The 27706-nt window shown below is 46.3% G+C and overlaps 1 protein-coding gene, 1 long non-coding RNA gene and 1 pseudogene across 7 annotated transcripts in view; 1 reads left to right on the top strand and 2 right to left on the bottom strand.

Moving 5' to 3' along the window:
* Window positions 1-27706, bottom strand: part of LOC140219041 (uncharacterized) — a 500311-nt pseudogene that overhangs the window by 28370 nt on the left and 444235 nt on the right.
* Window positions 1-27706, top strand: part of LOC126523914 (uncharacterized) — a 171241-nt gene that overhangs the window by 76450 nt on the left and 67085 nt on the right. For 5 of the 6 annotated variants that reach the window (XM_055066990.2, XM_055066988.1, XM_055066985.1 and 2 more), the window contains 2 exons: window positions 9326-9515; window positions 25867-25977. In XM_055066990.2, the coding sequence (XP_054922965.1) occupies window positions 9326-9515; window positions 25867-25977 (301 nt within the window). The remainder of the gene's footprint in view (window positions 1-9325; window positions 9516-25866; window positions 25978-27706) is intronic. The other variant, XM_055066989.1, reaches the window with a different exon arrangement.
* Window positions 26025-27706, bottom strand: part of LOC129382809 (uncharacterized) — an 80596-nt gene continuing 78914 nt past the window's right edge. The window contains exons 2-3 of the long non-coding RNA XR_008610843.2: window positions 26528-26654; window positions 26025-26387 (exon numbers count right to left, since the gene is read on the bottom strand). This is a non-coding gene — a long non-coding RNA (uncharacterized lncRNA). The remainder of the gene's footprint in view (window positions 26388-26527; window positions 26655-27706) is intronic.

Raw genomic sequence — 27706 nt, 5'->3', positions numbered from 1 at the left:
TCCACGGACGCCTGAGATTTCACATCTACCGTAAGGACATTCTTCCAAGCGTTGATTCTGACCTCTTGGACTTGTCCCGGAATCAGCTGGTCGAAGAATTGGGACAGCCGCTGTCTGTTGATGGTATTCAAATTAGCCATCTCCGTTGTGGCTACGAAAGCCACAGAGAACCAGGTGCGTCAGGTGCGTCAACATTCTCTGTAGGCAACTCCCTCGCTGCTGATGTCCGGCGTAACGCGCCAAGTTTGTCAACAGTCTTTGTAGTCGGCTCACCAGCTGTTGATGTCCGGCGCAACTTCCTTTTCAGGCGGCGCGATTTAACAGGCGTGAAGCTGCTACTGTCGGAATCCATCTCAGTCACTGTGGAGTCATCTGCTGAATCTGGAAGCTCCACGTCGGTGACGGCCGTAGCACAGAAGGCATCAACCGGCCGAGCAGCAGCTGGGTCAACTGCGTCGACAGGAAGCTGCACGGGACGTGTGCCCGCCATCCCGAAGGATGACGCGATCACTGTGTACACACAATATTAAAAAGCTACAGAAAAGTGGAACAGCCGAAAACACATACGTTCTCTATCGTCACTTCCTGGATGGAAAAAATGTAATTGGTGGCATGGTACATTGAAAGTTCGCATGAGGAATAGAAAATGACATTTCAATTTCTTGTGTAAAAACTGACGCAAAGGTTGTGTTAAACAAGTGTCGGTTAGGAAATTCAGCGTCGGTTAGGAAATCACCTGATTCATTTGATAGGGTAATAGTTCGCGTGTCCTGTAGGCTTAAGACTTGGCAGAATTTTTTTGGGTCGTTCTTAAGCATGTTCGGCACATCAGAATAAAAGAACGAGCGTTTGGCATGATGTATGGCTTCCAGATAGGCAGTTTCAGCGGCTTTGTATTTTTTCCATGCGTCAGGGGTGTTACGGGACTTAGCTGCTCGAAAGAGACGTTTTTTCTTGTTTTCTAATCGCTTCAGTGCTTTATTGAACCAGGGTTGCGCTGAATTGGAATGAATGCAAATTTGGGGAATGTATTTGCCAACTAAATTGTTTAGTTTCTCTTTGAAAATTTGCCAATTTTCACCTATGGTATGACAAGGAAAGGCACTTGCAAAACTGGGGTAAAATTGCGTCAGTTCATGATAAATTGCTTCATAATTGCCCTTTTCATACAAGCGAATAGTCTTTTTAACAGTCAGGGTCAAAACGGGTTTAATTACGAAGTCGACATGAATGACTATGCTCACTGATTTCGGTAACATACGCGATGGATGACACGCTCTCAGGATTACTTGTCAAGACAAGGTCTAGAATATTTTGGGAGTTAACAGTGACACGGGTTGGTCCTGTGAGCACTTGAGGCATACCACAAGGAACTCATTCGATTCCCTTGATGTAGCCGTTGGTGCAGGCTGGCTTGACCAATCGATATTAGGAAAATGAAAGTCTCCAAATAGAATTACATGCATGTTGGGGTGTTTGGTGGTTATTTCACTTAAGATGTTATTCAGTTTGAAAGAGAAGTCTGGAGTACTATGAGGGGGCCTATAGCAAACGCCAAGTAAAATTGAATGGGGTGCAGCATGGCATTTAAGCCATAGGATTTCAAGTTCGGACATAATGTTAACAGATGTACATGATATATTTTGGTCTACGGCGACAAGTACCCTTCCCCCCCTCGTGCCCCTGCGATCGTTTCGGAACAGTTGAAAATTTGGTAGGTGAGCGAGCACTTTGCTGTTCGTTACGTCTCCTGTAAGCCATGTTTCCATTAATGTTAGAAGGTTACTGCAAGATGACGAAACCAGATTAGAAATAATGTCACGTTTTAGGATGAAGCTCCATATAGTGAAAATAGCGGAAAGGAACAAGTTTGATCGGGTTCGGGCCAAGGGTGGGAAGGCACATGTTGATGACTGGGCAATTGCTACGATATTTTTCTAACAGATTCTGTGGAATGGTCAAACACGTATCGTTTGGTACCTATATGTAATGTTTTGAAGCGGATAGAATAGGACGTGGATTTCGATTTAGCGAAAGCGATAAGGTTTTTACGAGCAATTCTGATGGGCTGAGGGAAATCTTCTCAGACGCTGAAATTGCTTCCCTTAAATTTAGGGCCATTAGAAAGTAGAGACTCTTTAGTTTTGAAATGATTAAATTTTACGATAAGTGGCCAAGCATGGCCTTCTGTATGGCGTCCAAGGCAATGCGCACGGTCAATATGGTTGGGATCAATGATGAATTTCAGGTGTTCATTGCAGTGGCGGATGACAATTTTTTCAGATTCTGCAAATGTTTCTTTCGGGTTAGAATCGGAGATGTTATAATATATTAGATTATTACTGCGTGACCTGTTTTCGTTATCATCCATCTGTGTAGCAAGGCGTGCGATCTGACCTGCCATTTGGGTGGTATCTATTCTTATGGTGTCAAGGTCAGTTCGTAGTGTTGAAATGGCTTTGTAATGTCTTTCTAAATGTCATGTGTTTACTTAAGTCTGATAGGGTTTTGTCTGTTGCTAGTAGCTTGCTTTTTAGGTCTAGTACTTCGGTAATAAGTTCTGACTGGCCAGAAGCTAGCTTTCCTAATTCAGACATTACGTCTTCAATACCGGGAGGGCCAGGGTTAGCTTGTATATCACCCGACAAAAGCAACAAAGACCGTATGACATGAACACATTCAATAACAATTGTAGCGCAGCACCATGGGCTCGGTAGCTGTATTAGGAAGTAGTTGCTGGCTTTTTTCTTGAAAGAATGATATGTTCTACTGACCTGCATGGCGAAATACAGTGGATTAGTGGTCTGTGCTGAAGCACAGCCACCGAGCCCACAGAGCGCGGGGGACGACAGGGCCAGCTTTATAGCTGACGTAGGGGACGATGTTGCTGACGATGGTGCGTTCCATGGTGAATGAGGATCCAAAAAAGGTAGTGATGGCGCTGTTTTACATGATGAATTGGTCGTGGCGGGAGCAGGCAAGGGGCCCGCACCGGGCGTGCTGGGCCGGATTTCTGGGGTGGTTGTGGCTTGGGGGAAGGCCAGAATTGCGGGCAATAGAAGAAGTCCGGTGATGAAACCATGCACCTGCATGGCGAAATACAGCGTATTAGTCGTCTGCGCTGAAGCACAGTTACCGAGCCCACCCAGAATCCACCGAGGACCAGCATCCACGCATCTGGTTCAATCTCCGGCATGTTTGTGCAGTGTCTGCGATTAGAATTCCTTATCACTGTCACTCTGTATTTTTGTTGCTGATGAGAAGTCTTGGGGTGTTCCTTTAGGTCAATTTGTTTTACTAAGCCCAATTCGTGGTCCGCTGGCAGCCATGAGCTCGTTCCAAATGCGGCAAAATGGGGGCTGCATCCCAGGCCTGCTGTATATGATCTGTTGTGATGTGCAACAGCGGCTTCCAAGGCGCATTTCCAGCCGCCTTTAAATTCAGGGTATAATCGTATGTACATTTTCAAGTCCCTTATCACTCACTCTGCAAGGGAATTCACTTCCGGATAGTAAGGTGCCGGGAATAGAAGGGCGATATTGCTTTTGTCAGCCCAAAGTCATAGTTTTTCGCTTTTAAAGGCTGGGCCATTGTCTGTGACGACTCTGACATTCTTGAAAAGTTCTCACTCCAGCAATGATATCATGCAGTTTGCATCCTCCTTTCCAGCTTTGGCGGCTACAAAACCCGTGCACTCGTCTACGGCGACAAGGAATGCTTGAGTTCTCCTAAGTCCCTCCCCTTTCTTTTTGATTTCAGCGAAATCAAGATGCACAACCTCGAAGGGGATATCGCAATACTCTGGCAAGATTATTCTGTTGCCTCTAGGCTTGCACTTGGCTTTAACCCTTTCGCTGTCACTGACGTACCGGTACGTCATCGCGCTTCCCCCCCACGGTGTCACTGACGTACCGGTACGTTCTCTATCGTGCGTTCAAAATTTCGCGCCTGAGCGCAAAAGCAGGCGCTCCTGGATTGGCCACGCCATCTGTTGACTCTTTCTACAAGTTCGTATATTCGCTCCGACCTGTGTTAACCCATGTATTGAAGAGTACGGTGCGACTGCCACTCCCCACTTTCTCTTTGCTGAGTGGCGCGGTGGCTCCGCGTTCGCTGGATCATGTGTCGCGCGCGTGTGGTTATGTGTTCAAGGGTTGTTCTGTAATCTCCACTGGCTTGAAGGTTTTTATTTTTCTTCTGTTGGTGTGCCTGCTACGGCGCGTCAAGTTCAGGCGCACGTGCCGTTGCCTCTCCAAAAAGGGTGACTCGATTGCTGCTTTCGCTCTCTCGCCGCACCCTCGCTTCCGACTTGCAGCAGTAAACGTAAAGCCCTTCGAACTTTGTTTAGCCTTTTTCCATCTCCCTCTGTCTTCTTGATCACGCAACGTCCCATTTCTCTCCGTTGCGCGGGCGACTGAAAGCGCATCCTCCCTGCGTGCGGTTACTTTCGGATGGCTCGGCGCGCGGGACCTTCGTCTGCTCATGGGAGCGGTGGCTGAATTCCGATTCAGAATACGAGCCGAGCTCGGATTCGGACTCGGACAAAGTCGCTTGAGACGAAGAGGGTTCCGCATCGTCAGATTCGGATGTTGAAAAGATTTTATAGTCAGGCTGATGATGATGATGATGTTTACTAACAACAGCTGCAGAACACTGAAATGTGCATATTGCATCGACTATGTTATTTGTATACCAATCATAATCAAAAATAAATTGCTATGTTCATTCCCTGTTATGCTCGTTCCCTGAAACCAAGCCGACACTGGGGGTGCGTCACAGCCAGAAACGTCCGACAGCGAAAGGGTTAACAAGCTGACACTGATGACAAGTTTTCACATAATTTGTGATGTCTTATTTCTTGTTTTTCCAAGTGAAGCGCTGGGCTATTTTATGGTATGTCTTCCAGAATCCATCATGTCCTCCTGACTCTAGACTAGTGTGGCAAAGCTTCAGGAATGTTGGCACTTTGGTCTCCGGGACGTAAATTTTGCCAGTCTTCATTTCCATTTCCTGCGTGCCTTCCCAAAGTTGTAACAGGTTTATATTTCTAGTTTGGGCTTCATGCGGCACGTGGAGTCGAGATAGGGCATCGGCATCTTGATCTTTCTGTCCCGGGCGATGTATGATGTCAAAACTGAATTGTTGTACTTCGCTAATCCATCGAGCTATTCTGCCCTTCGGTTGCGATAACTCTAAAAGGTACGTCAGCGCCTGGTTGCCTGTGAACAGCCTGAAGTGGTTGCCTTCCAAGTAGCTTCTGAAATATCGCAAGGCTAACGTCACCGCCAGTGCTTCCTAGTTGCATAATTTTCTTGTGTCTTCGTAAAAGTGGAAGAGTAGTAACCTACTACCCTCAGATCTTTTCCTTAGTGCTTTGTAGCATCACGCTGGTAGAATATGGCCTTTACTCCATAATAAGATGCGACGGTATAGAGCTCAAAGGGCAGCTTGAAGTCGGGGGACATTAATACAGGGTCCGATGAAATGATGTGGACCAGCTCAGTGTAGCTATTCTCACACTCTTTTGACCACATAAATGGCATGCCCTGTTGGGTCAATGCGGTAAGGCACTTGGTTTTTCTAGAATAGTCTCTTATGAATGCACGGAAATGGCCCGCCAGTCCCAAAAACACCCGGAGGGAATGAACATCATACGGTTTCACTATTTTTTGGTGTGTTGAACGCACTCTTCCTTGGCGCTTTTCGTTTCACCATCAAACACCCTTCCGAGGAAAACCACCTTGTTGCAAAAAAAACTCACTTTTTGTCACGTTAGTTTTAAGTCATGCAGTGCTTAGTGCCTCAAGTACTTGACACCTTGTGGCTTTGCCTTGTCCTGGAGAAGACAATGATATCATCCACATATACATTGCAAAATTTTCCAATGAATTTGCTCAGTGTTTCGTTCATCATCTTCTGGAACCACAACCCAGAATTCTTCCAGCCAAATGGTAACCGATTATACTTGTAGATGTCGAATGGTGTGACAAATGCCGTAAACTTCTTAGTCTCTTCTTTCAGTGGTATTTGCCAGGACCCCTTGCATAAGTCTATACGTGAAAACCATTTGCATCCTCCAGTCTCGTCAATGATGTCATCTATCCTAGGCATCAAGTATAGAAAAATATCGGTCTGCTTGTTTATCATTCGGTAATCAGTGCACAGTTGGAATGATCCATCTTCCTTTGGTACAATGGTAATAGGGGAAGCAGAACAGGATGTTGATGGCCTAATGATCGCTGCTTCCAACATTCCTTGAAGTTCTTGTCTTAGCCATACTTTCTTTTCATGGCTGAGACTGTATGGCTTTTTTTTGATGACTGTGCTGTCGTGCAGCAAGAACGGCACCTCACTTGTGGTTGTGGCTTTGGAATATGGCCCCGTGCAGATTAACTCGGGGAACTTCAGCGGCACGTCTTCTGCTCATGGTGGCTTTCGTTTGTCGGGTTTTTCCGTCAAGCACATACCTTGCTCAGGTTTTTCAATAGTCACCTCATCATTCCATAGTGTGTTGATCTTCATATTCTTCATGTCAGGTTGTGATAAAACAAAAGGCGAAGTTCACTGCTGACACGATGAGCGCTTCCACGTTGAACTTCTGGGTCTGCATTCTGTTGTTACAATCTTGGGTCTGCCTTTCGGTTCATTACATGCACTGGAAGGCCATGCTTGACATTGAAAAAGCGGATTTCTTTGTGCATTCTTGAAAAAGCAGATTTCTTTGTGCATTCGTTATGTGACGACTAATAAACCTTAAACAATTGTTTTAAGAAATGAGCAGCTTTTTCACATTGTAATTCGTTATTAGCGCATTCTAAATGCTTGTAACACAGTGTAAATTGCCAGTGTAATTGGTGGAACATGGGTTCTCCTCATGTGTTGCTGTTCCATATAATTAAATAAAAATAGTCTCGCAGCTTTCTTGTGTAACCATAGTCCTCAGAATTTTGTGCATCATCGGGTTGTTGAGGCCTGAGCTGTCTGTGAGTGCCTGGAACACTTTCGACTAAAAAAAGAAATTTTCTCATCCTATCAGATCAAAAAGGCGATTGCCATTAGAAGTGCACCTTTATTGTATTGCTTGTTTTTCCTGTTCTTAATACAATTGAACCTCGATACACTGGCTTATTGGATAGGATAGGAGCATGCAATGAATATTGCACACAATGAAGGTATTTTTCTTATCAGTTGTGACTTTGTTACAGGGAGCTTTGACAGTACAATCAATATACCGTATTTACCCGCGTATAACCCGCCCCTGCGTATAACCCGCACCCCTAACTTTGAACTCGGCGGAAAAAAAAAAAAAAAAACTCGCGTATAACCCGCACGTTTACCTGAAAAAAAAAAATGAGCGCTAGAAAGATGCAACTCACACTCAGTGATCATTTCGTTTTCAGAACATTTATTCAAACGACCGCCACCACGTCACTGGTTATCCGATTCTTAATCGTCGCCGCTCTCACTACTGCCATCCGAGGCTTCATCGCCACTCTCAAAGACGTAGTCGTCCTCGGAACCATCCAAACTATTACTGATCGCACATTTTTTAAAGCTTTTCCGCACCAAATCGGCCGGTATCGCTTTCCACGCATCCACGATCCACTGGCACAGCAATGGAATATCAGGCCTTCGCACGCGTCCCGTCGGTGTGAGGGCGTAAATGCCGTCTGCCATCCACTGGGCATACAGCCGCTTCACGTGTGCCTTGAACGGCTTGTTCAGGCACACGTCGAGTGGCTGTAGCATGGACGTCATGCCGCCAGGTATTATGACGAGGTCGGTGCTGGTCTCGGCAAGGCGAGCCTTCACCGCATCAGTGCAGTGGCCTCTGAAGGAATCTAGTACGAGCATCGACCGGCGTGCCAGCAAGGCACCTGGTCTTCGCTCCCAGATTACTCGAAGCCAGTCACCGACTAGGCCACTGTTCATCCACGAATTTTCTTCCACACGCACAACGATTCCTGGGGGCAGTGGAATGCTAGGTAGCGTCTTGCGTTTGAAAATGACATACGGGCGCAGTTTCGTGCCGTCAGCCAAAGCGCATAGCATGACTGTGCAGCGCAGCTTGGCATTTCCGCCGGTCAGCACGCTGACTGATTTGGAGCCCTTTTTTTCCATGGTCGTGTCCATCGGCATCTCAAAGTACACAGGTGTTTGATCAGCATTTCCCACCTGAGACAGCAAATAGCTGTGCTCCTTCCGAAGTGCGATCACATATCGTTGAAAGTTCAACAACTTTTCCTCGTAGGCTTCAGGAAGCCGCTGGCACATGGTTGTTCGCCGCCGCATAGAAAATCCATGTCTTCGCATGAAGCGCTGAAGCCATCCACGGCTTGCACGAAACTCACGTGGAATGTTCAATTCCCGGGCCAACTTCAGGGCTTCCATTTGCGCCATCTCAGTCGAAACAGCGTGGCCACGACTTCTCTGCTCCTCAATGAACTTCGCAAGCTGCGTCTCGAGGTGGGGGTACGCGCCAGTCTTCGGACCCCGAAACGCTCGCCTGTCCCGGTTCGTTGCTTCGAGACTCTCTTTTTTCTTCCTCCAGTCGCGAATGCACGACTCGTCGACGTCATGCTGTCTTGCAGCAGCTCTGTTGCCGATTTCTTCGGCAGCGGCTATAATCTTTAGCTTCTCTTTCGCTGTGAAACACTGCCGTCGAGTCGCACTCATGATGCCAAAACAAAGCAGGCAAACAGTGCAAACTGGGGTAAGTACACTAAACAGCGCCTAACGCGAGGCTCAACAATGCTGGCCTTTCGTTGGCCCTTCATCGGCTTGACAAGCGTCGATGACGATGGGGATGGCGGACTACACGGGGAGGCCGCCGCACATTGCGGTGAAGCCGACCCCCCCCCCCCCCCCCCCCCTCCCAAGGAAAAAATTCGCAGATAACCCGCACCCCCACTTTTTAAACGCGTTTTTTCACATTTTGGTGCGGGTTATACGCGAATAAATACGGTATGTTTTTACTAAGCTATTTGCTTGGATTTAACAGTGTGCACTTTGCCATATCATATTCTAATACTTTATTGTTACCATTTACCATCTTGATGCTTGGAAAAAGGAAAATACTTTAATGTCATGGCTCAGTTTGAGCATGCAAACTCTAGCGCAGCTGTAAACATAGTTGTCATGGTAGCCTGCCTCATGCTTCTTGGGTGACTTTAATTTCTTAAATAACATTTCATCAGCTATCCCACAATACTTACTCTACTTTATTCAGTTTAGGTTTCACAGTGGAAAGTAGTTACAATTTTGTTTGCAGCCTAATTTGTGTACGCTGAGTGTTTGTGGTGGGGTCACAATGAGGTGTATGCAGGGCTGCCTGAGAGCCAGGCTGTAAGTGGCGAGTCGGACGACTCAACCGAGTCGTTCCCTGAGGAAGAGGCAGCTCGGCGGCATCCTTCGGCTGGCTCAGAGACATTGCGCCGCAAGTACCGCCAGCTGAAGCATCGTTATGAGCAGCGCACGGAGAGCCTGCTGCAAATGCTGGGAGACCTGAATGTCAAGTGCGTAGTATTTCACACCAGAGGGCTTCTTTTGGGTGGCCAGAAATTAAACATTTTCAAACGTGCCAGTTCAGAACTGAATTTCTTATTCGGTGACCTTGTGCCAAGAAAGGCTAGCAGTGTGCAAAGCAGACTGATAGAAGTAAGCACGCTTGTAGAATCTGAACTCGCAAGGCAAGTCTGCCCTTTATTTATGCGTTTATCACTGCACATTCTAGAATAATCGCTTATGCTCACTTAGGTTGGGCGTAACTCGATTACATAACACTCTTTCACTATAGAACCGAATGCGAAGGACGTGGGATCATTCCCCACCTGCGGCAAGTTGTTTTTTCATTACTTTCAATTCCATTAATTTATAATTTGGTTATTTCAGTTAGTCAGTACAAGTAATTTGCCCTTTGTTATCCTTGGTTATCCTGTGTTATCCACGATTTTTTTGGCCTTGCTTAGTAACTCAGGGGACCAATAGCAATGCATGCTCACTGACATGGAGAGGCAAAGCACAAGGGTGGGTCTAAAAATTAATCTGCAGAAAACTAAAGTAATGTTTAACAGTCTCGGAAGAGAACAGCAGTTTACGATAGGTAGCGAGGCACTGGAAGTGGTAAGCGAATACATGTACTTAGGACAGCTAGTGACCGCGGATCCGGATCATGAGACTGAAACAATCAGAATAATAAGAATGGGCCGGGGTGCGTTTGGCAGGCATTCTCAGATCATGAACAGCAGGTTGCCATTCTCCCTCAAGGGAAAATTGTATAATAGCTGTGTCTTACCAGTACTGACGTACGGGGCAGAAACCTGGAGGCTTACGAAAAGGGTTCTGCTTAAATTGAGGGCAACGCAACGAGCTATGGAAAGAAGAATGATGAGTCTAACGTTAAGGGATAAGAAAAAAGCTGATTGGGTGAGGGAACAAACGCGAGTTAATGACATCTTAGTTGAAATCAAGAAAGAGAAATGGGCATGGGCAGGACATGTAATGAGGAGGGAAGATAACAGATGGTCATTAAGGGTACGGACTAGATTCCAAGGGAAGGGAAGCGTAGCAGGGGGCGGCAGAAAGTTAGGTGGGCGGATGAGATTAAGAAGTTTGCAGGGACGACATGGCCACAATTAGTACATGGAGAAGTATGGGAGAGGCCTTTGCCCTGCAGTGGGCGTAACCAGGCTGATGATGATGATGATATCAGCTTCCCCGTAGTACTTGCCCACCTGTCTCAAGTGAACATTCTGGCATGCACATCGGCGTCAACCCTATTGTGGTATGCATCTTCACCTATCTGTTTTACAGCGTACGGGGCGTAGTGCCGTTTGAAGTGTACTGCACACTTTTGAGGCAATAACCCAAACACACCACCGTTCCCTGCTGCAGGTGGTGTGATCTGAGCATCACGTTTTGCTCCTGTGGCATCCAATGTTGCCCACCAGCCTGATTCCATTTGTTTTCCATTGCCAGCTGAAAATGCTGCTCTATGGAAAACAGCAAAATGTGTCTCGGGCCCTCGAAACCCCGCCAGCTTGACAGGCATTGGTGTCTTGTGCCTCATGCAGCAAGGATTCACACAATGCTTCACATTACATAGATGTCAACTACGGCTGAGGCTCAAATCATTTAGTTACTTCTAATCGTATGTTTTCCTGGTTAATACATATTTTTCTCACATGTTTTTTTTTAGAACAAATTTACACAAGCACATTTTTATCCTTTTCTCGGAGACTGCTCAGCTCAAGATGCGCCTGCTTGATTGGAACTTACTTTAATGTTATCGTTGGTTCTATCTATTGTCACCGAAGCTTGTGTAATCTGATTGTATGCGTGACGCGAATTGTGTAGTACTTTCTAGAAGGTGCACGGGCATCAGCGATTACTCTGGATACTTCGATGATTCATCTATAAAAGCCAATGCGCTTGACCAGCAGATCAGATTTTCGATTTATTGCCGACTGTGTTCGTTGTGCTTGGAGTGGCCTGTTTTTCTGGGCACAGATTCGCCCAATAAAGGGTTAGTTTTGCCATTCACAGTTTTGTTACTCTGTTTTTGACCGTTGCTATCACGTGTCATCTTGTAGGAGTGTTTTTCGTTCATGTACTGAACACCTCCGACAAGCCGTGATCCAAGCGCAGACTGCGAAGACAACACCTATGTCGTCCCAGTTCATCAAGCAAGCAACAGGCTAGTACACCTGCTCCTGTAGCACGGACTTGCACCTGAGACGACCAAGAAGGGTGTGGCTACAACAACTCCAATGGCAGCCCTGGTGTCCCCCCTTGTCCGAAAACAGTCCAGGGAGCCACCGACCTTTGGAAGATCATCACTTGAAGACCCGGAAAACTGGCTGAAAACATATGAAAGGGGTTACTGCTTTCAACAACTGGAACTCCGACAACAAGCTGTGGCATGTGTACTTCACCTTAGAAGACGGTGTCAGGATGTAGTCAGGATTGAGAACCAGGAGTCGACCCTGCCAACATGGGATCTAATCCGCAATGGCTTTCTGCAGACTTTTGCAAGCGTTGTGCATAAGGAAAGGGCACAATGTCATCCCAGTCCATCAAGCAAGCGACAGGCTAATACACCTGCTCCTGTAGCATGGACGTGCACTTGAGACGACCAAGAAGAGTGTGGCTAAGACAACTCCAATGGCAGCCCGGATTGTCCCCCATCGTTCTGCAAACGGTCCAGGGAGCCACTGACCTTCGGAAGATCATCGTTTGAAGACCCGGAAAACTGGCTGAAAACATATGAAAAAGGTTACTGCTTTCAACAATTCGAACCCCGACAACAAGCTGTGGCATGTGTACTTCACCTTAGAAGACGGTGTCAGGATGCGGTCAGGATTGAGAATCACATACCACATACAGCGCTTGTATGTGGTATTTGTTTCCTTGTGTCCTCGTCTTTTTCGCGCTGTTTCACCTCAGTTCTGAGAACCGGGAGTCGGCCCTGCCAACATGGGATCTAATCCACAATGGCTTTCTGCAGACTGTTGCAAGCGTCGTGCATAAGGAAAAGGCAGAAGCTCTGCTAGAAACCCAAATGCAACTGCTAAATGAAAACGTTGCAATCTACATTGAGGAACTGGCCCGTTTGTTCCGTCACGCCAACCCGAATATGTCCGAGGAGAAGAAAGTTTGTTTCCTCATGCGGGGAATAAAGCAAGACCTGTTTACCGGACTAATTCGAAACCCATCACAGATTGTCACAGAATTTTTATCAGAAGCCACTGCCATCGAAAAGACCCTGGAAATGCACAACCGACAATACAACAGTCAAGCACTTTCGCTGAAAAGCGAGATCCAAGCACTAGGCTTCAGCGAGCTCTGAGAGACCATCAGACCATCTGAGAGACCATTGTACGTGAATAACTGTGCAGGATTTTGCCTTCCATGCAACCTCAAATAGCCTCTATTGCTGACATCGTCCGAGAGGAGATCCAGCGCTCATTCAGAGTTCCTGAGGTGCAGCCGAAGTTGCTGAAGCCCCAGCCAGAAGCAATGACCTATTCTGCAATCACCCGTCGTCAAACTACCCCTCCGCACCCACACCCGTGCCAGGGCCCAGTAATGCTGCAATTCCGTCGTCCGCCGCTGCCAGCTTGCCCATCTGTCACCCAGCGCAACTACTCAAAGAAGACAAGACGTATGGAGCACTCCAGACCACTGCCCGTTCTGCTATCACTGCAGAGAAGTCGGTCACATCTACCGCCTATGCTCATACCACAACTTAAATCTACAAGGGTTTGCTGTAAACGCGCCGTGCCAACAGCAAGGGGAATGGCCTCACCATATTGTCGACTACCTTGCCATCACTCAGTAAAACCCCCAATGACCGTCCCATTTGCTGTCACCAGGGCACAAGCTGTTGCCGCAGTGCTGACCATACACTGGCCCAGCCTGGGGCTGGCCTGCCAGCCAATGGAGGTGCAGTTGCTGTTCATTGAAATGACGAAGATCTTCCGCCGCCGAAGACGCCAAAGAGACTATCTTGACGATGTAACAATGACATGCTGCATTCCTGACGAAACCTGGAAGCGAAGAATGCACCGACCAAAGACCTGACGACGTGAGGTACCAGCCACAGGTCAATGTGACGCAGCCGTGATCTGATGTCAAGACCTAACTGCAATGCAAGACAAAGAGCCACCGACCTCGACATGTTGCTTGATGGGTATGCAGTCATGGCATTAGTAGACACAGGAGCTGGCTACTGCGTCATGAGTAAATGCTTCGCTGCCCAGTTGAATAAAGTTAAGACCGCATGGGAAAGCCGCCAAACATGGACCACTAGAGGACAATCGATAACGCCAACTAGAATCTGCACAGCAAGAATTACTGTTCATGACCGGACCTACACCTCAACTTCATTATCCTCCAACAGTGTTCATGGGATGTCATTCTTGGAATGGACTTCCGGTACCAACACGGTGCAATCATCGACCTGAAGTCGAAGTCAAAAACGCTATCCAAAGATCAAGCGATGCTGCTGGAGAGCTCTCATAGTCACCATGCCTTGAGTGTGCTTGAAGATCAAGTCAGCATCCCACCTTGCTCCAGCATTGTCATTTCTGTAGGCACCGAAACAACCGCAGACGTAGAAGGCGTCATCGAGGGCAACCAACATCTACTGCTAGACTGTGCAAATTTTGTTGTGAGAGGGATCGCTCGATTGCACGGAGGACAAACGGAAGTGATGCTGACGAACTTCAGCCAGGTGGTCAAACACATCAGCAAGGGCACTATAATCGCCTACAAGGAAATTGTGGAAACCAGCAATGCATTTGCCCTCTTGGATTCTCCTGTATCTACCTCGATTGCAGTTCCCGAACCAGGCTTCGACATAAATTCAAGTCTCCCCATGAGTAAACAGCAACAGCTCAAAAGTCTTCTCTGACGATACAAAGACTGCTTTTCAACGTCATCGAGGATTCGACAAACCCCTCTTGCCAAGCATTGCATAATAACCGAAGAGTGCGCTTGTAGCACGCGTCTACATGACACAGTGATCCGACGAAAAAGACGACAATGGCATGCCCTGCACACTGATTGTGCGCCACCAGTGTAATCGGCGGTTGAAAAATTGTAGGCCAGTTGTGCTTGGTCCCGCTCCTGCCTGATTGAGCGGGCTCTGTTAAAATATAATTTGTTGGCACCAGATCCCAGCATCTGGCTAGCTTTCAGTCTCCCACAAATTGGCGACTCCGGATTTCACGTCATCGCTCTCAGCTCCTGCCCTACACTTGCCTCAGCTGCTTCGCTGGGCTTGCCACCGCCAGGAGCTCGAGCCCCATCGTCTTGGCAGTCCACCTTCTATCCAGTAAGCCATGGTCCCAGATTCCCCCGATCAAGTACCGTCATCAGCGCTACCACCCCGCAAGCCCGAGGTCTCCGCTCTCAAGTTCCTGGAGTTCTACCATATTTACTTGCATAATGATCACACTTGCTTGTAAAAAAAGATTGATGCAAATTCAGGGGTACAATCATTACGCTAGTTAAATTTCCCACGAAAAAAAACAATTTTTTTTTTCGTCCCACGTTTGCTGCGGGATGACAACAGGTCAACAAGCACGCTGCTGCTGCTGAACAGTGCGGGATGCCAAAACAAAAATGGCGTCTGGCAGAGTAAGCTGGACGCAATTTTTTTTCTTCTCGTGAGTACATTACGCACATTGAAACAGTTTCTTCCATATCAGTAGTGAATAATATCGTAAATGTAGGCAAGTTTGTGACAAAAATGTAGCCATGTCCACTTTGAGGGGACAGAAACAGAGGTGGGCGCTTAACTGCCAGTGACATATAAACACATGGCGGGCATGCTGCAGAAACTGCGGCATGTATCTTCACTGCTATCCTAATACAGCACATTTCCACTAAGGGTGGGCGAATATTTTAGCTGTGTTACAAGCGTCGGCATATTAATAGGGTACACTGCTAACGTATCAGTGTAAACGTGGCCACTATCGTTGTCACTCATGATTTGTTGCGTGCCCACGAGTGCAGACGAGAAGAATGGAAAGAAGCCCTTTTGTTGTTGACCAAAACCATTATGAAGCCTACAAATAATAAAGCCAAGGTAAATTTGGTTGTAGCTTTTTTTTTCTTGGAAATGCGGAAAGTGACGAAAGGAATGAAATGGATCATCTGCTTAAGGATGTTTGGTGTGTGTAGACTGCTTGGTATGTATTCAAGAGTCGTTCGTGTGGCATTCGACAGATGGTAAGCGCGATCACCATTAGCTAGACTTGGCACACGACATATCGCTACTACAAGTTCGGGGTGCAATCATTACACAGGAAAGGAAAAAAAATCTAATTTTGCTGACAAAATTCAGGGGTGTGATCATTACACAAGTGCGATCATTATGCAAGTAAATACGGTAGTTGTCGGACTCGGAATGTTGGTTCATTACCATCGAATCCTTGTTCCGTCGCGACCGCCTCAGTTTGCGGTTGACCATGTTCGACCACATCGTTGGACCACTCCTGCCGAATATTGCTGCGGTTGTTCGCGATGTTCTACGCTTCCCGCCCATCTTTATGACCACTTTAAGGGGTAATGCGGGGCTAAAATCGAGATTTTCGCAAGAAAAATGTATTTTCCAATTTTATTTATTTTGGATTCCTAGACATATAAAGAAGCACATTATCAAGTTTTGTTGCAGTCTGCGCTGTAGAAAAAACAAAATTAACTCTCTTCTCGTAACGGTGGCATGTGCTCGCCGCCGAGAGCGCCCATGAACATTGTATTCAAGACGCAACCGCTGAGTGCACAAGAAACCAAACATGGAGTGAATGCCCACATTAGAAAGTTTCTTTTGCTTGCTTTTTAAATTATGGGGAACCTTCCATTGAGAGTAAAGCAGGTTGCAAGGACTAAAAAAGAAAAAGACATAATTCAGGCTGTGGCATGTTTGTCTACAAGCGCAGACAAGGGTGCTGCACTGTTATAAAGCTAAAAAAAAGAAAGCAAGGACGACTTGAAGCAAGTGCTGCAGAGCAGGTTCAAATTGAAGAGGATGGTGAAACCTGTGAAGCAGGGCGCTTTTATTAATATTTATAATAATTTTTGGTTTAAGATAAGATGGTGTGTTCTAAAATCTTTAAGCTCATTTTTCTCAACTTGCACTTTTTGGCGAAACAAAACCTTTAGGGAAACTGATTTCCAAACTGCTTCGCTGAAAGCTGCTTACAAGGTTTTTCCTAGACTGAAATTTTGTCAGGAACAAGATGAGGTACATTTTAGATCCATAAATATTTTCCAACACAATAAATTATCATATGTCTGACATATAATGACAACAAAAGAAATGAACTTTGTTTTTAGAGTGATGACATTTTTACAGAAATGACATAAAAAAATATGCGACTTGCCTTGTCCTGCAATATAAACCATCTAGAAGGTATCTAATCACAAACAGTTAGTATACATTTATTATTTTTGAATTGATAGTTTTCTTTAGTTGACACACTTGATTGCTCAATGACACCTGTAAGCTCTTCACTGCTCGTGCTTTTAGAACATATTCTAATGACAAGAAGATAAACCATCCCTAAAATTTTTATCAAAATTGGTGCAGCAGTTCAAAAGTTGACTCTTCAGCACCGCATGCCTCCTTAAGGCGACGCTCATCCAGCGCACTACTGAAGCGGAGCAGCATCACTTACAGCAACTTCTTATAATGGAGGAGCTCAGCGACCGCAAACCTAGCTACTTATTGCGTCGCATGCAAGCCTTGGCTGGTGACCTGGCTCCTTCAACCAACAGCACACTCCTACTGGAACTATTCCTGCAGTGCCCTCAATCGCAAGTGCACATGATCCTGACCGTGTCTTCATCCTCTACTCTGGAATCTCTGGCGCAGATGACCGACAAAATTGATGTTGGTTTTTCCTCTGTGGCCACAGTTCATTGCTCTCCTGACCTTCCATCCCATGGCGCAGCTGCCAGCCACAGCTATGCGCATCTCCTCGGAGCTGATGAGGAGCTCATATCGCGATAGTGCGACTGACAGCTGAGGTCGATGCCATCCGAACACGCCAGCCGTGTTCTTCATCAGGACCTTACCGCCCCAAGCCCAGTCGCTCTCGACGCCCTTCTCCACCTCCCGTTACGCTTTGCTGTTATTACTGTCGCTACAACACTTGCGCAAGCCAGTGCTACCAGCCCTACTTCTATGTGGGAAACGGCTGGGCCAAACACTGACGGTGACCGCTGTTCCCGGCCCCAGATCCAGTTGCCTCTTCCACGTCACTGTCCATGTCACAAAAGTTCACTATCTTGTCGACACTGGCGCCAATATTTGCGTCCTTCCTTCACTGGCTGAGCCACGCTATCCTCCCGACTCGCCTCCTCTCACCACGGTCAACAGATTGATCATCCAAATCTATGGCCAAAAGTTGGTGACTCTTGACATCGGCCTCAGACGTATCTTTCATTGGATCTTTGTCATTGTGGATGTGCACGAGCCAATCATTGGACCAGACTTTCTCCGGCACTGCAAGCTCGTTGTTTACCTGCAGCATCCTGGACCCCGAGATGAGCTTAAGGGGGGACATGGCGATTAGAGATATCATACTTATATTTAGACCAAATTCAATTAAAATACATAGACTTGTTCAGTTTTTCAAGCCGATTTCAATAGTGCAATTATTTTTTTTTATAGGTCAAGTAATTATGGACGTAATTAAAAGTACACTACTATTATTTGTGGACACAGTGGGTAAAAAAACTCTGGACAGAAAGCTATAGTTAATGCATGAGTGGACAGCTGAATATTTAGGAGTGAAATGCTGCAAGCAGTTTTCAAATCCAACAATAATTAGCAATTTAGCAGTTCATCAAAGTCCATTGTTTACACCATGGCTACTAGGTCACAAGAACAAAAGGGAGGAATAAAGGGAAAATCAGACATCCACCCGTTCGTAGCAATTGCTACAAAGGTCCCGGACCAGGACGAATTTTTCTTCAACTATGAGGCTTTTCTTTCGAGGAACCCGTTTGGGTTTCCTTTGTAGCAATTGCTACGAACGGGTGGATGTCTGATTTTCCCTTTATTCATTCCTTCCTTCTTCTTCTCTCCACCTTGCGGGTTTCCGCAGAACTACTACGTCAAAGAACAAAAGGGGAACAAGAATTATAGGAAAATGAAAACAAGAATCTGCTTGCAGCACTTCAAGCTTTGTGCATTTAGCTTTATAAAAAAAAAAAAATACAGCTCTAGCTGTCCTAGATCTTGAGATATTGTTGCCACAAACAAGCAGGGTGAATGAAAAGCTCGTTTTGAGAGAATTGCAAGAAACACACACAACTTCATTTATTCAGGAATATCATGAAATACCAGCCATAACAGGCTAGTGTGCCCCTGGCAGATAGTCAGCTTGGGAACTGTTCCCTGTGTGGCGCTTTTTCAAGGCTCGATTCATGTTTTCGCCAGGCCCACGCTTTCGAGCTGAAGCCTTTATTCGCCACTGATCTTTCTCATTCATGCAGTCATTGCTTACTCTGCTGGGGTTGAGGCTCAGCTCTTCGAGTATAGGTGCCGACGCTCTGTAGTTGCCTGCATTAAACTTCAGCACTGCCTCCGCCGCAGCTGCCTTCACAGTGGAGAGAGGCATGGCGCTCCTTTCCTGCAAGAGACCAGATCATTGAGTGGAAGCTCTTGTTGTTTTGGGTCTTTCCCCGTTGGCACCTTTCAAGCAGTTTTTTATCACTCAAGTGCTCGTATATGGGTAGTAAGGCCTGGCAAACATGAGGAGGCAAGTTGCGAGGATGTTTCGGTACAAGCTCGCACCTGGCCTGTACAGCATTTTGACGGCACCAGGAGTTGGGGCCTGTTGGGCAAAGTGTCTAGTTTGCAACAGTGCCGTTGGAGGTGATGTGATGGTACGTAGCCATCACTGCCCTGTGCATGCCATCCACATCTCCTTTGTGCATTTTCAGCGCCCACCTGTAGTATGCGCTCAGCCTTGGGATAAGGTCCGCTGTCAGTCGACCCTTTCTGCCAAGGCTCTGAAAGCCCGGTGCTTTGTGCTTCGTTACAAGGTTGCGCAAAGCTGTGCCCATGCACTTTTGCACATGATTTACGCAATCCTCCTTGTCAGTCTCTATGTATCCATACACCTTTTTCTCTTGCAAGACAAGGTACGTGTGCGACTGTCCCCATCACTGAGCACAGTGGTGTAGCGAAGGTTGTGCCGTTCGAGAGACCTCCTGAAAAGAATAAGAGCAGCCTTCACTTCCATTTCTCCTGACTTCTTGTCAGTGTTCTGGCACTGTGACTGGTGACTGGCCTTCCAATCTTCGAAGGAAGAATCTTTGGGGCCCCGCTCGCATGCAGCACAGAAATTGCTCAAGACAACATGGTCAATAACAAAAGCAGTGAACAGTTCAATCACGGTGCCGACGTCAATGTGTGAGGAATGTCCGCGGGTCATCCACGATCCATCGTATGACACCGCAATGTTTCCGGGATTGCTAAGGCACAATTCAGTGTAAAGATCGCGCACCGACCGCGCATCGACCGCGCACACTCGCTTGTCAGGTTGCGGGCCGCACGATCGGCTGCAGGTGTCAGCTTTCCCTTGATGTAGCTTTGCCATGTCTTCGTGTGGAGGCCGCAGTGGCTTATGTTCATTATTGAGAACACATCATTCAGGGCTGTTTGGCGATTTCCAGTTGCCTGCGTAGCACAAGCGGCGAGAATGTTCACAGCAAACGGGTTCACTTTTTGTGCACAGCGTGCGCGCAGTGAGCTCCAGTTCGATGACACCACACCGCACTTCACGCACGTAAGAAGCAACTTGACAGCAAGTCCGTATTCATGCTCCTCTCTGACTATATTTAAGCCCCCACTACATATGTTGCAATTGGCCACCGCAAGCATAGTGTTCACTGCATCTAAACTGACAACGGTAAACACAGTCCCGTCTCGGGGCGCGCCGCAGTATCGGTGCTATCACCTAGTAAATCTTGCTTCCTCTCCGTCGCAGGAGTTGATGAGAGGCGCTGCAGTTTTTCTTGCGTTTTCTTTTTGCCCTCTTCTATTTCTGCAGGCTGCAGAAACTTCGTGTCGTGACACACGCTACCTTCGGTACCTCCAGCAGGCGATGAGGGCGAAGGGCTTGTTAGGCCTAGGCCTACATCGGCATTATCGGCGATCGGATCGGCGATAGCGCCGGCGGGCGGCACGATTTCGACGCTTTGATGGGTTGCGGAGCACTTCTTGCAGTTCTCAATCAATGTACGTCGCACCTTTCTTCCACCAAACTTGTTCCTCGTGTGGAATTTTCTTCTGAAAGGGCCATCGCACAGCAGACACTTATGCTAGGGCAATATGGCGGATGGCGCACTGCCGACTGAAGCGGGGAGCAGACGACGAGAAGGGAATTCTGCCAATCGTATGGCGCCCTCAAGTCACGTGCACTCAACAGCAAATAAGAGAGCGCGCTGGGACCCTCCTTTGGCGCGGCAGCTGAAGGAATCCAATGGCTGCATAGAGCCTGCATTGGTGGGAAATGGAAGAAAAAAGACCGCTAGTTGAAATGAGACCAAGATGTCCGCGCTACGATGCGTGAAACGGCAGCTGCGTTTCGTAGAAGTGCCGTTTTAGTATTAATTTCGGCTCAGATTTTGCTAGTATCAATGAAATGAAGTAATGCTGCGGCTAAAATACCGATCGAATAGTTTAAAAATTTGGTCTGGTTGTGTAAAAAGGGCTGTAGATTTCAGAAACACCATTTTCAAAAAGTCAGTTTTTTTGCTATTTTTTCGTCTTAAAGGCCCGTGTCCCCCCTTAACCAAGGCGTTTCCTGTCGCGCTCCACTGTTCTAGCTTCTCCAGGTGCACGTGGCCATTCCTGACACTTGGTCAGCCGTCCTTGCTGAGTTTTGGAAGTCTCCCAACCACCCTCTTTTCAGTCCTTCATTGCTAACAGCGTGACACATCATATCGTCACGATTGGCCTTCCCATGTTTGCTCGGGCTTGTCGCCTCGCGCCGGATCATCTAGCTGTCGCCAAAAAGGAGTTTGAACACATGCTTAACCTTGGGTTCATTTGTCCCTCTATCGAAACGGCAAGTTGGGCCAGTTGGTTGGGATTCATAGTAAGTTTCGTTACAGCGCAATACAAGACAAGGACACAAGAAGGTATAAAACGACGACACGGCGCTGACTCTCAACTGATATTTTATTGAAGATATGTAAACATATATATAGGTGCCAGTTGATAACCATGACATGCACGAGACACAGAGATGCATCAAGGCAACTGTGACAATCTGACGCATAATCAAAATTGACATAGGTAACGCAGTTCCTTGTCATGAAGAGTGATAGACTGTTCGCTGATACACACTTTGCCCCTAACGTTTATATTGTGAGCCTCGGCGATTTCCCTTGTCAATTGGCTTGTGTGTTTAAAAATGACACTAGTTTCTTTTCTTTAAAATTCGGGGCGACAGCCGCACGACTTGCAATGCTCCGGGAGATGAAGTGGCGCAACCCCTTGAAGAGATAGCTCATGATCACAATGTATCGTTTCGTTTGTCCCATGTACTCTCTACCACAAGATAATGGAATGGTATACACAACCTGTTTAGCACAAGTGATAACATTTATTTTCCAAATATTCAAAAGAAAAATCGGTGCAGACAATGAACCCACCGCTTGCCTCAGATGCTCAGCCACTAACACTGCCACTCGAGTTCGTCGATGCATGCGGGCGTCACGAGCCCACGCGCCTTTGCAGGCCCGCTGTACGGCGCGATCGTGCCGCAGACGCCGTTATCGCGCCGCGGACGCCGTTCCACCTTGGGGCTCCGACGGCTCTGGCTCAATGACAGAGTGAGCACACGCACTTGGCGGCCTTGGCTACATGCTCTTCCTAACAAATAGGGGGGTGCTTAGATTCGCATGCAAACTTTTTTCCCACTTCTTTCGTTAAAATAGAGGGGGGGTGCTTAAAATCGGGGGGTGCTTAGAATCGCGAAAATACGGTAGTTCAAAATGGGCTTAACCGACCTGGGATCATATTTCCAGCACCCATGATTTTTACCAAAAATTAATCTCAGGTCTAGAAACTGCAGTTGATTATCCTTAGGGACTTCGAAAGTGAAGTCAAGGCCCATGCCGTGCTACCTGAATAACGTTAAAATTTCATCAACACCCTCCACGTGACTGTCACTGGTAAAAAATATAACGACATCATCAACGTAGCGAAAAACCCTATTGGAAAGCTTATCAAGGTGGCCCTCTAGTTGCCTATCAATATAACCTAGAAAAATGTCACTAATGATAGGAGCTACGCACGAGCCGATGCATACCCCCGATTTTTGTTTACACAGACCCCCTCTCCATGAAACAAAGGTAGACCTCAAGTAAAAGGAAAGAAGTTCAAGAAAGGCTTCTACTGAGATACCGCAGCCATTGATGAAGGCTTCTTCATCATTGTCACGCACAATGCAGTCTTTTAACACATTTCATAACCTGGGCATGTGGAACGGAGTAATATAAGTTTTCCACATCTACGCTGAAGGCACACCGAATGTTCAACGAACTGTCTTCCAGGTAGTACTTGCACACATTATCCGAATTGGCTATCCGGAAAGGATCAACTATTGTTAAGCTCACAAGATGCCTCTGTAGGAATCGGGACACGCTTAACTGCCAACTTTCATTTTCCAAGACTATGGCCCGGAACGGCATGTCATCCTTGTGCAATTCACTATGTTGCCTTGCTGCTCAGCAGTGTGAATATAGGTTTGATGCTTCGCCGTGCAAACACGCAGTTTCAAGTCGCCTTTGACACCGGGAGACACGCTGACGCCGCATCCACACGTTGTACAATATGCAAAACGTTCTCCTTTTCTTGAAGTCAAAAAGCACGGAAATTCAGAAGTATAATATCGCAAGAACTTCTGTAAATACCTTTTTTTGGGCTTTGATATCGCCAGGAACATCATCAAGCACACGAGGATTCTAACTTCACACAGTGCACCGCACATAGACAGCCTAGCCAACACTAATCATACACACAAGCAGCAGTAACAAGATGCACCATGGAGGAAGGCATGCATGAAATGCAAGAGCTACCTTGGCTCTGGCTTTGGTCGGCTTACTAGGCACCGTAGTCGGCTGCTTAGTCGATGATACCGACGGTGCTAGTGCAGCCATTGTTGGTAATGCTGACGATTACGATGTGGCTGTATATTCCACGGTGCCAGTTTCGTAAAAATCACTATTGCGTGAATGGAGACCAATTTTCGGGAGCTATAAGACAGTAATCGTACAATCAGAAAGTTCAGTAAAAAGCTAGAGAATGAAGAATAATGGGTGTAACGTTAAGGGATAAGAAAAGAGCAGATTGGGTGAGGGAACAAACGCGGCTTAATGACATCTTATTTGAAATCAAGAAAAAGAAATGGGCATGGGCAGGACTTGTAATGAGGAGAGAAGATAACCAATGGTCATTAAGGGTTACGGACTGGATTCCAAAGGAAGGGAAGCGTAGCAGGGGGCGGCAGAAAGTTAGGTGGGCGGATGAGATTAAGAAGTTTGCAGGGACAACATGGCCAAAATTAGTACACGACCGGGGTAGTTGGAGAAGTATGCCTTTGCTCTGGAGTGGGCGTAACCTGCTGCTGCTGCTGATGATGATTACTTCTTTCTTATTATGCTTACGCCGTAGAGGACTAAACCCGGCCTTGCCGTCAGTGCTCATCTACTTTTACTGGCACTGCTCTGCCTCTAGTAACATTTAAAAAAAAGTACGGAAAAATTAGTCAGACTTTAGCTTTGTACGTTTCCAAGCAACTCCCTTGGGGAATTTAAAATTGCAAAAACTGCAGCAGGAACGGCAGTTCATCGGCGTATGCAGCAGAATTGAATCAGCGGTACAGCGTTAACATGTGCTTTTATTAACCCTTGCATTTGGTGACTTCATTGACTAGTGTACGCATTTCCATCAATAAATTTGCAATTACTCTTCTTGAGGCAACTTTGACTGCACTTATTCGGTGATGTCACACGTATTCATTGGCAGAAAAATCACACCGGCATATGCAGACGTCGCACAGTGCGGATTTGTTTGATATAAGTCTGCACTAACGGTGGGTGCTTATTATTGAGGTACAGAAGCAGCATTACGGCAAGGGTGGAATTAAAAAAAAAAAAAAGAACGATTGAGACATTGCATTAATGAACAAAATTTATCGGCTATTCAACTTGAGCTACACTTCATGTAAATGGGGTTCATGGCGTTTGTCTGCGGGACGCACCTGGCATGTATGTGGGCCATGTTGTCCCCAACACCGGTAACATCGTGTTCATACCCGCTCCCACAGAGGTCAGCGTCTTCCCTGCAGCTGTAACCACAGAAGAAGCAGTCTGGCACTCGAACAAAGGAGAAATCGCAGCCATGAACTTCAGCCATGCTTGCTGTAAAGGTTGTTGTCTGCTATTGCTCCCGTGCGTACTGTTGGAAGCACCTGCTAGGTGGCCATCAGTGGTGTCTCTATAAGCAGTGCACTAGGCGTATAGTGGCATCGCCTGTTTGGTGCCATTACGATAACACCACGCTATGGGCCACACCGTACACCGATACGACACAGGTCAAAATAGTGACGTCGCTCGTGTATTTCACTTGGATACTTGCGTGGCTAATAGCGGCTGCAATACTGACTTTTCTAGATGGCGTTAGCTGTGCACCATATTTATAATTTTAAATTACAATCTGGCACATTTTTTCAGATCCATAAATCTAAGCTGACCTTATAGTTTGGCATGTGATTATTTGAAAAAAACTATCGGCCTTGATTCGAATAAATACCGTATATTCGATGATTTGTCATATCTGTGTTCGTTATATTGAGGTTCGACTGCACTAATTCAGGAGATCAATGGCATAAAACAGACAAGAACAAAGAATGCATAGGACAAGTACCAACTTCCATCCACTACATTGAGAACAAAAAAAAAAATTTAAGTGCAGCCAACAGATTACATCATATATTTTTTGACATTGATTTCTTGAAGTATGACTCACTGACTAGCTCAAACCAAAATTCGTTGAACATGTGGCTTCAAGCTTGATTGATAAACTGCCGTGGTTATTGACAGCTGCGAACATAGTGTGGAGCCACAGCACATCCTACAGACTCTCTGGCCTGAAGGTGCAAGCATGTGGTTCCTCCCATTGCCTGCAGTTAGCACTTTGGCTCTCATTTTTGTGCCGGACTGCTCCGTTTTGCTCTTTAGTTTTGTGTCTGTTTTGTGCATGATCCAGCCATTGAATCACTGCATGCCAATGTGTGCCACCTGCCCCTTGCATGGTGACGCGGTGGGAACAAACAGCATTGCAGAGAGGCAGCCACCGCCGTGCGAGCAACAAGGCCCATCTGCTTCAAGGCGTGCAGACGCACTGTGGCAGCACGTGTCCACATGCCAGTCAACATGCATCACCAGGTGCATATACTCAGGTCTTTTTTTTTCTTCATTTAGTTAACTAGTGCATTTGAGTAAACACAGTCACACAAACATCAATGACGAGGACATACACAGGTGCTGAAATGTAACTATTGGTTTATTGCTCATACTCGCTTTTTTAGTAAGTGCTTGCTAAGTGCATGTGCTGTGACTGCTGCATGCGAGGAAACTAAAGGCAGAACAACAAATAGACAAAAATCACCATCGCTGTGTGCACCCAACATAGAATCAAATGCGCATATAGCGACACACTTCTGAAAATGATACTGTGAGGCAGCTGATACATGTATCCTTCCACTTGTCAATTTGATTGCTTCTTAAATTTCCCTTGTTTATTTCCCTTGCACACAACTTCTGTTCTTGTCTGTGTAGGTGAGGAATCACATTCTCTGCAATGAAAGGCCACATGTCCTGAATCTTTAGCTCTACAGTGACAGTTGGGCACTGTAAGCCTCATATTGAGGCATATCTGCCCATTGGGCGAATATGTACCTTGTCACTGATCAAAGAAATCCTATAAACCACTCACTTTGTACAAAGGGCATAGGCGGTTTCGTGCTTGATTGGGCAAGGGCGTGTTCAGGTCGCACCATCTCAGACTGCAGAACTGTAGTCATTCGGGTGTCTTGTGTCCGAGTCACAAAATTTGGAGCTGCCTGTAATGAAGGCGTGATTGCAGTTGTGAGTTAGCATTTCTGCAAACATGAAATCAACCGTGCACATAAGGAGGCATGTACAGTGCAGTTTCAGGCTACCAGTTGAGTAGAATAGTCTTTTGCAACATAGTAAGTACTCTAGTGCAAGAACAGAATGTGATGGAAAATACTATGCGACACAAATAAGCAACAAAAATTGCTATGCAGTGTTGCTATATGGAAGTTTTCTGTTTTTGCTAATTGAGTTCTCAAGCATCATTTTTTCTTACTGTCCTTTTTTCTTCCTAGAAAGGGACACTGAATGTGACAGCTGGGGGTAAAATATTGTTGTTAAAACTCTTTTATGTTGATTCTTTTGGCAGAAAAGTGCTGATTTATAGTGGACAAAAGGAAGGTTGTGTAAGAGAACTGCAACAAAGCAAGTACAGAAATGAGCTGTAGTTAAGATGTTCATTCAAGCACCCTTTCTCTGAATTTCATGCTGAAACCTTAGCGCTACTAGTATGTCAGTGTGATGTCACATAATTCAATGCATTTTTTATGTTCAAGCCATTCTTTGCAAGAAAGTTTCTCAAAACTTGCTAGGCTTCTTTAGAATGCATTGAAGTGCTTCCTCACCTATAAACAAGCAGCTGTATGTGAGCGGACACTGTCAAAATTGATAGCAAGTTAGTATGAACTTCTAAAGGAACACTAATGCACCTTTTGAACCGGGTAGGAAAGCTAAGTCAGAAGTATGACGGAATCTCATCTGCTTGGGAAGAGTCACGGCAAAAAACAAAAGCACGCCAGCCAAGTTGAAAAATTACCTTTAAAACTTAGCATTTTGGCCCCTGCACAGTAGGCTTGTTCACAAAAACCTTGCATTTAAAAAACTTGATGTTTCGGCTCTTTCACAGGATTCTTGTTCACAAAACCCTCGCATTTTAAAAACTTGATGTTCTGGCCCCTGCTCTGGAGCCTTGTTCAAAAAGTTGTTCCTGTGGGGGCAGAATTGTTAAGTTTTCCCGACAATTTTTCACCTTGGTCATCGTTCTTCTTTTTCTTTTTTC

Source organism: Dermacentor andersoni, chromosome 6 (genome assembly GCF_023375885.2).
Source record: "Dermacentor andersoni chromosome 6, qqDerAnde1_hic_scaffold, whole genome shotgun sequence".
NCBI classification, from domain to species: domain Eukaryota; kingdom Metazoa; phylum Arthropoda; class Arachnida; order Ixodida; family Ixodidae; genus Dermacentor; species Dermacentor andersoni.
Note: the sequence above shows the minus strand (reverse complement) of the source record. Positions and strands in the feature narration are given on the sequence as shown.